Here is a 13,095-nt window from a genome sequence, read left to right on the forward strand (position 1 = left end):
TTTTTGTATGATTTTTGATATGGCAATCCCTAACGAACCTTTCACATACAAACTACGTTTTTGAGGAGCTTCGACAGAATTTGGTTTGGGAAAGGTAGATTTGAAAGTTGCGTAGCCTGACGTTCACATACGAACATATCGGATTTCGTAAAATAATATTTAGTGGAATTTAGCCTCAACAATCAGTGGGCACTTCACAAAGAATAATATAAATCAGACACCTCCAGTGTGCGTTAGTTTACATATTTTGTAGAAACACTCGTATAAGTTACCTGAAAAACAACTACAATGCCAAAGTAAATGTGTTTTGTTTCATTATTTACTGATGAATGTATATATATCAATAAATTGTTCATTTAGTTCCTGTAAATTCGGACTGCAAACATTAGGCAAATTTTCGGATAAGATATTTCGGATAGTTGGTTAATATGTAATGATTGTTTTTGTCAGTCATAAGTCCGTGTTTCTGTGAAGGTAAGAAATGTTTAAAATGTACATGACAGTCAAATCTCCAGGAAGCTAGGGCGTTTACATACTTTCCTTAATTCAATAATTGTGATGACAGGGTTATATTCTTGCCCTAGTCCAAATAATTGTACGTTGACGGATTTTTTTTAGATTTTTGATATGGCAAATCCTTCACGTACAAATTGTTTAGTATCAAAAGTGGGTAGTTGTTCCGATCAGGATTCCGGGTTAAAGCATATAGCTTCTATAAAATATCATAAAAACAAGAAATATTACCAGATAATGTTATTTTATATTAGTTCCGTACACAAAAAATAAATATCCAACTTATAATTATGAGTTTGACGGCTTTTCTTCATTTCATTCTGTCAAAACATAACGATATATACATGAAGGGCACCTGCAAGGCTTCAGGGCACAGTTTTAAATCGCTCGGAACATTTCGGCCATGGCCGAGTTGTTACGATTGTATAACGAGGTCTATCTCGAAGCTTTGTCGGAGGAGGCCGAGTTATTACGATTGTATCGAGTTGTTCCCCTTCGCATAATTGTTTTCTGTGTCGGTCAACTTTCGTTTTATTGGAAAGGTAAACAACTTGTTTTAATGCATTAAATGCTTGTTAAGTGCAAAATAGCATTTCACTTACATGGTAAAATATGAATATAACTCTTTATGATAAATTTCAACCATAAAATACTTCACTTAAAACAATTTCAATATTTTTAAAACACCCCCGTTTTTGCACATTCCCGTTTAGACGTTAGGGATTGGAAGAATCCCGTATAACACGTCTAATATTTTAGACTAATTCTTACCCCATTCTCATTTATCAGAAGTTTGACAATGACAATTCTAACCTTTGATTCATTCGGTGTACAATCGAGTGCAAAACTTTGAATAGTTGATTTTCCTGAAATCATCAACAACCAAAGAAAAAGCTTGTTACATAAAGTGCGGCAACATTTCGCTATCGCCAACATCTGGAATTCCAAAAGATTGAAAATATCATTAGTTTTCATTTTGCGACTTGTCCTATCAGGCACTTAAAAGAGTAATGTACATCTGCTAAAAGTGTGAATTGTGCTTGTAAGACATTCATTCATTGGCTGTTTGCATTCACATGGGTGAAAGTTTTCTGGAAGTTCTGGATTTTTGATGTCATCAGGGATCACTTTTCCAAATTTTTTAAATCCGTTGATTTCAGATGGGGGTAAGGGGTATAGGCCTACCTCAACCCTGACTTTGACTTTCAAATTGTTGAAACGAAAACAAAAGTAAAAGTCCAGTGACTCGATCTGTTTTGCGATTTATTTTTAGTAACGATTCTTCATTGCAAGGTCCTCGCTTACGAGTTTTTACGAAGATAGCTAGGAGCGGGTTCGGCTACGGCTGTAAATAGACTAGCTGGGTTTGACCGTTTCCGCCAATAAGTTCCGAACGGGAAAGCCAATCGCTCCTAATCGGGAATGTTTGCGATCAAGACATTGCAGACGCTTTTTAAACGCCTAGGTAGCGGTGAATTACGATATAATACGACAATTCTGATTGGCTGGCTGTAAGCTGTAGTCCAATAAAATAGCTGGTCTTTTGGCAGTTAGGTGATTCCTTCAAAAAACAACAATATTCTTGAGATAAAAGATCGTTGCAAAAAATATTGAAAATGAAGTTTCTACTCATTGAAATTGAAGTTTTTGCATACATGTGCATAATATATTATGTTGATATCAATTACATGGACACACATACATGCCATATTTCTGAGGCTTCCCAGGGGATTTTGGTCTGAATGTGCATAATATATTATGTTGATATCAATTACATGGACACACATACATGCCATATTTCTGAGTCTTCCCAGGGGATTTTGGTTTGAATTCCAGGGGATTTTGATATTACACCTGGGGATTTTTATGCGACGAAAATTTGCGCAATATCTGCATTTATAATATAAGAATAAATACAGAAATACACTCAAATTACAATAATTTTTGGACTTAGTCATCATGGTCCTTCATGGAATTTCACACTCAAAATATTATTGATGCTTTCCACTGTCAACCTTAAGCAAGTTTTGAAAAAAAAACAAAGAACCTTTTTTTTTTTTTTATTCCAGGGGATATGGATCCCCCGGCGGGGGACCAGGGGATGGGTCGAAATTCCGGGGGATTTTTCCCCCCCGCCAGGGGATATGGCATGTATGGACATAAAAATAAAAATTTTGCTAAATTTGAAGGTTATGTTTCAATCTAAATCTACATCAAAGAGTATGTTTAGGGTATATCCATGAACAAGAGCTGTTAACCGAAAATCATGCATTTTCTGCATGATAATAAGTCAGTTTCTTTGGCAATCATTTAATCCTGGGAAAGCGCTGTACAAGCACTCAAAACCACTAATTCTGAGGAGCTTCCGGGGGGCTTCGCCCTCCTGGGCCCCTACCAGGACTCACCGGGGGCCCAGGCGGCCCCCAGCTAAATTTTCAGGATTCTCAAGATTTCTAACTTTCACCCATGCATTCAGCACAGTAGGTCTAAAATAATAGATGTGTTATATGGGATTCTTCTAATCACTCCCGTCTATACGGGTTTGTGCAAAAACGGGGGGGGGGGGGGGGGGGGGGGGGGGAATATATTGAAATTGTATTTTAAACACAGGATTTACCTTTCCAATAAAACGAAACTTGACTGACACACACAACAATAATGCCAATTTTTAAGGTAAATCTTTGTATTTGCTAAGACAAATATATATGGTATGGAAAACAAGGATTTAAGGTATAGTTTAATTGTTTTAATGAATTATCATGTAATTGTACATTAAACGATATCATACATGTATATGTAACACGGAAAACTCTGCCATCCCCGAGGTGTTTAAATTGTTGTAAAACTGTGAACTGTAGTCTTGAAGGTGCTGTTCATGTATATATTGATGTTTGAAATGAAAAAAACACATCAAACTCATAATTATTCATTGTATATTATTTTTTGTGTAAGAAACTAATACAAAAAACATTATCTGGTTATATTTCTTGTTTTTGTGATATTTTATTGACGCAATATGCTTTAACCGGGAATCCCGATCGGAATAACTACCCACTTTTGGTACAAAACAATTTGTACATGCAGGAATTTGTCATATCAAATATCCTTAAAACCCCCCACAGGATTTACCTTTCCAATAAAACGAAACTTGACTGACACAGACAACAATTTTGCCAATTGGAATAACTCTGCCATCACCGGCACGCTTCAAAATAGACCTCAGGGCTTGAATTTAACTTTTGATACTCACAATTTGTACGTGCAGGATTTGTCATATATATCAAATATCCTTAAAAAAAAACTGTCGACATAAAATTAATTGGACTATCAGCACAGATTGCAGACTCCAAGTGAATCTTTTAATTGAAAACAGCATGCATCTATGATTGGCTGAAATTTTTGCTGTTTTCACTTACTATCAGAGTGATTGATCCAGAGTATGCATAATATAATTGCTCTGGTGTATATCCATGGAACTCTTTTAAGTCAAAGAGTATTCTTAAATATAAATTACATTTGAAAGCATGCTCCTAGACACCCCTACAAAGATGGACATACATGTATATACAGGGTTTTCAATAACTTAGGGCTGAATTGTCCAGAAAAGAAATGTAACCAACCAGTTTCCTTTTGTTTTAATAATATCTTTCTTTAAAATAGTAAGTTCTGACCGGCTTAAAAACAATTTGAACCATCCACTTTGACCGCCAGTTGGTTTAAATTGAGAACCCTGTATATATTGTGGCCATCCAACTCTTGAAATATTGACCAAGGAGTCATGAAATTTTATTGTAAAATCAACATCTAATTTATGTTTTAAAGTGCTGTATTTGCAAAGCAATTGTAAATTTACAGATTCAAAAACTTGGTCATGATTATCTGTCATAAAAAGTATAATTTGAGATGAACAAACCGGATTACTTACATGAACTTTCATAATAAGGCGCACAACAAAGGTTGATGCAAAAAAAAAAAATTGTAATTTTATTGGCTATCATTTCAATTTGATGTTTAAAAAAGTAAATGATTTGAGTTCAGTTAAAATATATATGCCTGAATGATTATTTTTAGCTCACCTGTCACGTAGTGACAAGGTGAGCTTTTGTGATCACTCTTCGTCCGTCGTCCGTCCGTCCGTCCGTTCACAATTGCTTGTGAACACAATAGAGGTCACAATTTTGACCTAATCTTTATGAAACTTGGTCAGACTGATCATCTCTATAAAATCTAGGTCAAGTTCGATATTGGGTCATCTGGGGTCAAAAACTAGGTCACTAGGTCAATTAGTAGAAAAACCTTGTGAACACAATAGAGGTCACAATTTTAGCCTAATCTCAATGCAACTTGGTCAGAATGATCATCTCTATAAAATGTAGGTCAAGTTCGATATTGGGTCATCCGCGGTCAACAACTAGGTCACTAGGTCAATTAGTAGAAAAACCTTGTGAACACAAAAGAGGTCACAATTTTAGCCTAATCTCAATGCAACTTGGTCAGAATAATCATCTCTATAAAATCTAGGTCAAGTTCGATATTGGGTCATCCGCAGTCAATAACTAGGTCACTAGGTCAATTATTAGAAAAACCTTGTGAACACAACAGAGGTCACAATTTTGACCTAATCTTTATGAAACTTGGTCAGACTGATCATCTCTATGAAATCTAGGTCAAGTTCGATATTGGGTCATCTGGGGTCAAAAACTAGGTCAGTAGGTCAATTAGTAGAAATACCTTGTGAACACATTAGAGGTCACAATTTTAGCCTAATCTCAATGCAACTTGGTCAGAATGATCATCTCTATAAAATCTAGGTCAAGTTCGATATTGGGTCATCCGCGGTCAATAACTAGGTCACTAGGTCAATTAGTAGAAAAACCTTGTGAACACAATAGAGGTCACAATTTTAGCCTAATCTCAATGCAAATTGGTCAGAATGATCATCGCTGTAAAATCTAGGTCAAGTTCGATATTGGGTCATCCGCGGTCAATAACTAGGTCACTAGGTCAATTAGTAGAAAAACCTTGTGAACACAATAGAGGTCACAATTTTAGCCTAATCTCAATGCAAATTGGTCAGAATGATCATCGCTGTAAAATGTAGGTCAAGTTTGATATTGGGTCATTCACGGTCAATAACTAGGTCACTAGGTCAATTATTACAAAAACCTTGTGAACACAATAGAGGTCACAATTTTAGCCTAATCTCAATGCAACTTGGTCAGAATGATCATCGCTATAAAATGTAGGTCAAGTTTGATATTGGGTCATTCACGGTCAATAACTAGGTCACTAGGTCAATTATTACAAAAACCTTGTGAACACAATAGAGATCACAATTTTAGCCTAATCTCAATGCAACTTGGTCAGAATGATCATCTCTATAAAATCTAGGTCAAGTTCGATATTGGGTCATCCGCGGTCAATAACTAGGTCACTAGGTCAATTAGTACAAAAACCTTGTGAACACAATAGAGGTCACAATTTTAGGCTAATCTTAATGCAACTTGGTCAGAATGATCATCTCTATAAAATCTGGGTCAAGTTCGATATTGGGTCATACACAGTCAATAACTAGGTCACTAGGTCAATTATTAGAAAAACCTTGTGAACAAAATAGAGGTCACAATTTTAGCCTTATCTTAATGAAACTTGGTCAGAATGATCATCTTAACATAAGCTAGGTCAAGTTCCATATTGCAGTGGTTTTTTTCACTTTTAGGGGAATGGGGCCAGGGCCCGTCAGGAGGGGAAAATCGCGTCGTAAAAGGGCAAAAAGGGGAAAATGTATAAATGCAAAAATCATTAAAGCTTTGCCTTCCTCTTTAATAAATTGATCATATGCATATACATAACAAGATCAAAGTGAAAGTGAAAGCAATCTACAAAGCAATATCTCTTTGTTTCATATTGTAAAGGTTGATAATGTTCTCAGTGTCCCCTGCTGACAGTTCTTTTGGCACTCTCATACATATTCTTATAAGACGCACCTTTCATTATCACTATCAGACGACGATTCACCGCAATCCGAATGAGATTTATCATCACTGAAAGTTTCAGAGCTGGTTTAAGAAGTGCTACAAACGCTGGTGCTGCTGCTAGCAGGCGCAATAGACATACAAGATTGTTTAAATAAAACATCTATCTTCTTCGAGCCGGCAGCAGCCTTTTTGTCAATCTTTCTGGTGTAAAATTTCGCGTTGTGCGACATTTTGATTTTGAAGATTGACGGGACGCTTGTTTTTTCGTATAATCGTAATATAATTAATTTTCCGAGCGCTTGAACGATACCGATCAATCAAGGGAGACTAGCACGTATGATCACTACGTGTAAAATGCGGCGCCAAACTGCGTTTACCGTATTGAAAAGTGCCGTAATTACGATCGGCAAAGTTATTTTAGAGGACGATTTTGACATCGTCGGGAGGGGAATTTTTTACTGAAATAGGGGAAAAATATATACTTTTTGGAGAGGGGAATGGGGCCGAATTTCGGCCCCAAATCAGGCCTAAAAAAAACACTGTATTGGGTCAACCCAGGTCAAAAACTAGGTCACTAGGTCAATTATTTTTATTTACCGGTGATATTTGAACATAAATGTCTGTGTTTGAGAACTTTCAGCTGTTTCATATATCTGATAAATATTATTATCATTTTGCAAGTGCAACTACCGACTCTTAAATAATGTCTATTTGGATTTTCTTGTATCATTCTATTTATGGCAGATATTAATTGTTCTTATTAAGACTTACAATCACATTATATAAATATTTTTGGATTTTTTATTGATTTACATAACCATACGTAATTCTACTAAATTTTATTTCCAATTTATAATAATATCTTTTTAGATTTTTTTTTATGAAATTGCCTTTTTAGCTCACCTGTCACTTTGTGACATGGTGAGCTTTTGTGATCGCCTTTTGTCCGTCGTGCGGCGTGCGTCGTCCGTCAACAATTTACTTAAAAGACATCTCCTCCTTAACCGCTAGGCCAATATTAATAAAACTTCATAGGTTCCTTGGGTTGTCTTCTATCAAAGTTGTTCAAAGAATTCAATTCCATACAGAACTCTGGTTGCCATGGCAACCAAAAGGAAAAACTTTAAAAATCTTCTTCTCCCAAACCACAAGGCTTAGGCCGTTGATATATGGTAGGTAGGATCACCAAATGGTCCTCTACCAAGATTGTTCAAATTATGGCCCTGGGGTCAAAATTGGCCACGTCCCGGGGGTCATGGGTTTTCTCTATATGTTTATAGTGAAAACTTAAAAAATCTTCTCCTCTGAACTTACTTGGCCTAGAGCTTAGATATTTGGCATGATTCATCGTCTAGTGGACCTCTACAAAGTTTGTTCAAATTATGGCCCTGGGGTCAAAATTGGCCCCGCCCCGGGGGGTCATGGGTTTTCTCTATATGTTTATAGTGAAAACTTAAAAAATCTTCTCCTCTGAACTTACTTGGCCTAGAGCTTAGATATTTGGCATGGTTCATCGTCTAGTGGACCTCTACAAAGTTTGTTCAAATTATGGCCCTTGGGTCAAAATTGGCCCCGACCCGGGGGGTCATGGGTTTTCTCTATATGTTTATAGTGAAAACCTTAAAAAATCTTCTCCTCTGAACTTACTTGGCCTAGAGCTTAGATATTTGGCATGGTTCATCGTCTAGTGGACCTCTACAAAGTTTGTTCAAATTATGGCCCTGGGGTCAAAGTTGGCCCCGTCCCGGGGGGTCATGGGTTTTCTCTATATGTTTATAGTGAAAACTTCAAAAATCTTCTCCTCTGAACTTACTTGGCCTAGAGCTTAGATATTTGGCATATATTGTCTAGTGGACCTCTACAAAGTTTGTTCAAATTATGGCCCTGGGGTCAAAATTGGCCCCGCCCCGGGGGGTCATGGGTATTCTCTATAAGTTTATAGTTAAAACTTCAAAAATCTTCTCCTCTGAACTTACTTGGACTAGAGCTTAGATATTTGGCATGATTCATTGTCTAGTGGACCTTTACAAAGATTGTTCAAATTATGGCCTTGGGGTCAAAATTGGCCCCGCCCCGGGGGTCATGGGTATACTTGATATGTTTATAGTTAAAACTTCAAAAATCTTCTCCTCTTAACTTACTTGGACTAGAGCTTAGATATTTGGCATGATTCATCGTCTAGTGGACCTCTACAAAGTTTGTTCAAATTTTGGCCTTTGGGTCAAAATTGGCGCTGCCCCGAGGGGTCATGGGTTTTCTCTATATGTTTATAGTGAAAACCTTAAAAAATCTTCTCCTCTGAACTTACTTGGCCTAGAGCTTAGATATTTGGCATGATTCATCGTCTAGTGGACCTCTACAAAGTTTGTTCAAATTATGGCCCTTGGGTCAAAATTGGCCCCGCCCCGGGGGTCATGGATTTTCTCTATATGTTTATAGTGAAAACTTAAAAAATCTTCTCCTCTTAACTTACTTGGACTAGAGCTTAGATATTTGGCATGATTCATCGTCTAGTGGACCTCTACAAAGATTGTTCAAATTATGGCCTTTGGGTCAAAATTGGCCCCGCCCCGGGGGGTCATGGGTTTTCTCTATATGTTTATAGTAAATAAAATCAAAAATCTCTTCTGAACTTACGTTGCTTAGAGCTTAGATATTTGGCATGATTCATCGTCTAGTGGACCTCTACAAAGATTGTTCAAAATTGGCCCCGCCCCGGGGGGTCATGGGTTTTCTCCATATGTTTATAGTTAAAACTTCAAAAATCTTCTCCTCTGAACTTACTTGGACTAGAGCTTAGATATTTGGCATGATATACCATCTAGTTGACTTGTACCAATATTGTTCAATCTTTGGCTCTGGGGTCAAAAAATGGCCCCACCCGGGCGGTCATGGGTTTCCTTATATATGTATATGATGAAAACGTAAGTAATCTTCTTCTCCGAAACCAAAAGGCGAAGGCCTTAGATATTTGGTATGAAGCATCGTTTATCGGACCACTATTAAGATTGTTCAAACTTTAGCCCTGGGGTCAAAATTGGCCACGCCCCGTGTTCATAGGCTTAGGTTTTCAATATTTGTATATAATGGAAGAATGTGCAATATATGACAGGTGAGCGATTCAGGGCCATTTGGCCCTCTTGTTTAATTAATAGCTACGTGACCACAAATTTCCCTGTTCGAAAAGCACCTAAACATTGACCCACTAATATTTTTTATCATGTGTTTTGTTTTTTTGATCAATATTAAAAAGTCAAATGAGTATGTGTAAGTTATTAAAAAATGTGTTCTGAAAAAATGGAAAGCAAATAGATCGGTTAATTTACAGATTGTTCAACATGTAGATATGCAACTGATTTCTAGACCTGATTCATTACTGATAAACAGATGATGTTTATTTTTTCTTTAAATTATTATAATGAAGTATAATTTATTTACAAATCCTATTTTTGTTTCAGATATTACTGTGATTACTGTGATACATACCTAACACATGACTCTGTAAGTATGATATTATATTTGATCTGGTGTGAAGCAGTCAACACGTATTGGTACATGTACTCTGTATGCTTAATAAGATTAAAGAATTGATAAAAACAAGCTATTGGTACACACATGTACATGTACAGTGTATGCTGATTTAGAATAAAGAAGTAATAAAAACAACAGTGCAATGTAAAACTGTTTATTGAAGTTAATTTTTTATAAGACATGCAAAGAAATTGAGGCACAAAGTTTCCCCACATCACTTATAGCCCTTACATGATGCAATTCCATTGCAGCCCTCGGTGAGAAAGACACACTGCAGTGGCAGGAAACACAAGGAAAATGTTCGCCTCTATTATCAGAAATGGCTGGAAGAACAGGTCCAAAAACTGGTAGATGACACAAGTAAGACATTTATTTTTAAAAAATGTTTGGAGGAAAAAAGTTAATTAACATGGTAGGATTAATGGTAGCTGTTGAAAAAAAATTTGCAACAGTTTCTTAATATCAAATTTGATAACTGATTCGTCTATAAGGGCTTCTGTAATAAGAAGAACAGTCTAAAAATCCAAAATTGAGCCCTTGAAAATACAGGGCATCCACTTGAAGGTCTAGGCAATTTCAAATCCTAGTGTAAAAAGTTACGCTGATGGCTGCATTCTCTTGCATAAAATTTATTTGTTTAAATGAATTATTTTGTTGAGTTTGCATGCTTTAATTGCAAATTATTTAAAAATAATATCAGGATACTGGTACAAAAATGGATAAGATCAAATTGTTTGAGTGTATTAGAATTTCATGTTTCAGAGAAAAACTTTTACTAAAAGTAGTTTGAATCTTGAAAGTAAATTTAAAACTAAATCTTTCTGTTTGTGCTTGTAAAACTACTTTGGTAGTTTTTTATTAATGTAGAACGTACCTTTGAATATGAACATGTTATTAATACCCTACTCACCACCATGTTTCCCTTTCACAGCTGCAGCATTCAAGGCTGGTTCATCAGGCCCTAAGCCAGGCCCCATGCCTGTGGGCCCAATTCCTGGACCCCCCGGGATGGTTCCTACTGTGGCCTCTATGGGCGGCCCGATGGGTAATCCAATGCCTCTAATGGGGCCACCAAGACCAGGACCCATGATGATGCCTGGTAAGATTTCAGTTCAAATTAATTTTTTGTGTAATAGAATGGAAATAGGAATACTTAAGTTTGTTTCAAGCAAAGGAAAAGGTGTTTATGAAGTACAATCTTTTGCAATTATTATATTTTGTTTGGAGATACTAAAAAGCAGAAGTAAAACATTTCAAGACCATGAGATCTCCTTATCATTTTTGTCGAGCCTGTTTGCAGTTAACTGGACATATTTAGGACAATTGCAATCAATTGTTTGGGATTGCGTTGTTGGGGCTGTAACTTAAATATTTTCTTAGTCTAATAGTGAATGACTTGCCACAAATGTTCACCATGAGAAGACCATGTGTTGCGAGCAAAACCCATTAATGTAGGGCAAAGGTCATATTCCAGTGTCAAAATTCCTTGATTTTGGCTTTTCGTAGCTGAATTTTGGCCAGTTGTGGCCGTCATGAATTGTTGAATTAAAAAAATCACAGCACAACTGTTCACAATGGGATACAGCATGTTGCTTGCAAGACCCATGTTTCGTTGTCAGAATGTCAATGTTACACAAAAATGTTTACCATGCAAAAACATTATGTCACTTGCAAAACACAGTCAGGTCTATAAGTCATGTTCACATTCAAAGGTCATTGGTTAAATTCCTTGTTTTTTGACTTGTCTGGGATTAAACTTGGCCAGCCATTAGGGGATCTGAAATAAGATCGTGCAAATGTTTGTCATTACCTGCAATGTCTATCAGTCAAGGTCACCCTCGGTTCGCATTGGTCAAATATCATTTATATCAGTATCATGAAGATTCATTGTGTCATTAACCAGAGACCAGAATTTAAGTTACAAATTTACTTTTTACAACTCTTTTTGGATTATCTATCAAGTTTTTTTGGAAAATTTACCATAAATACTGGTATATCTCCACAGAACTTCATTTTATTCTACATTTCCCAGGTGTGCGTCCACAGATGGTCCTGATGGGCAATATTTATCCCTGAAACTGTTTCACCCAGGTGGCCCGCCCATGATTGTGGGCCCGGGATGATATAACTATATGTACATGCTACACTATTTTGCAGGTATGCGACAGATGGTCCCAATGGGAGGGATGGGTGGAATGGGTATGGGTCCTCCAATGCAGTTCCGACCAGGCGGCCCGCCCATGATGGGAGGACCCCCAGGGCCTAGGATGATGAACAGATAATCTGCAGTTTAACACCCAATGACTGGTTTATGCTATTGTTTCAAATATGTGTGACAATTGACTGGGTTTAGCAGTGTAATAAGATTTTGCACAATGGTAAATGTGGTCATCTATTTATCTGTAGTTGACAAGGTGTCACATGAATTTAAACAAAGTTTTCTGATGTGTTGTTCCTTAAAGTGAAAATTGGAAATGCTCCAATACTGTGTGTGTGTCTAGACGCAAGAGTTATGTCTTGTCTAAAAAATCTATACTAAGAAAAATATGCCACTTTTTTATCAGGAACAATTTTATATTTTCTTCTAATATAAAGGAGTTCTCTTAAGTTTGAACATGTACATTAAATTTTGTAATAACTTGTATTTTTAGGTGTATTGAATGAGCCAAGCCATTTGTTTTTGTTAAATTATAATTCATGCTGTAAAATGTTTTGTAAATTCAATTTGACAACAAGGTTTTTAGTTAAAATAATCAGTTTAAGTTTAGTCAAAACTATTGTCGATGTTTTAAATACTGGTATCTTGATACTGGCTTACCATTCATATGTCACAGATTTCAATTTTGAACATTCATTGTCATTTTATCATGATCTTTGCAATAAATGTATTAATATCATATACTTGTCCTGAGTTTGTTGTTTTCTTGGGTAGATTTCCAAGTTTAAAACTAGTTGCCCTGAGTTTGTTGTTTTCTTGGGTAGATTTCCAAGTTTAAAACTAGTTGCCCTGAGTTTGTTGTTTTCTTGGGTAGATTTCCAAGTTTAAAACTAGTTGCCCTGAGTTTGTTGTTTT

General features: G+C 36.3%; 1 protein-coding gene across 1 annotated transcript; it reads left to right on the forward strand.

Annotated features, from left to right (window-relative positions):
* The first annotated feature begins 176 nt into the window (after window positions 1-176).
* LOC128231952 (U1 small nuclear ribonucleoprotein C-like) lies at window positions 177-12,926 on the forward strand. The gene is made up of 5 exons (XM_052945240.1): window positions 177-296; window positions 9,950-9,992; window positions 10,274-10,382; window positions 10,954-11,121; window positions 12,180-12,926. Exons 1-5 carry the CDS (start codon window positions 289-291, stop codon window positions 12,302-12,304), a joined length of 453 nt encoding a protein of 150 aa, XP_052801200.1. The 5' UTR covers window positions 177-288; the 3' UTR covers window positions 12,305-12,926.
* Window positions 12,927-13,095: the final 169 nt, after the last annotated feature.

The sequence above is a fragment of the Mya arenaria genome, chromosome 4 (assembly GCF_026914265.1).
Source record: "Mya arenaria isolate MELC-2E11 chromosome 4, ASM2691426v1".
Classification (NCBI taxonomy): Eukaryota; Metazoa; Mollusca; class Bivalvia; order Myida; family Myidae; genus Mya; species Mya arenaria.

Coding starts and splice junctions, on each gene's coding strand:
- LOC128231952 (XM_052945240.1), top strand. Junction 9,993..10,273: donor CATACCTAACACATGACTCT/GTAAGTATGATA, acceptor ATTCCATTGCAG/CCCTCGGTGAGAAAGACACA. Junction 11,122..12,179: donor AGGACCCATGATGATGCCTG/GTAAGATTTCAG, acceptor ACTATTTTGCAG/GTATGCGACAGATGGTCCCA.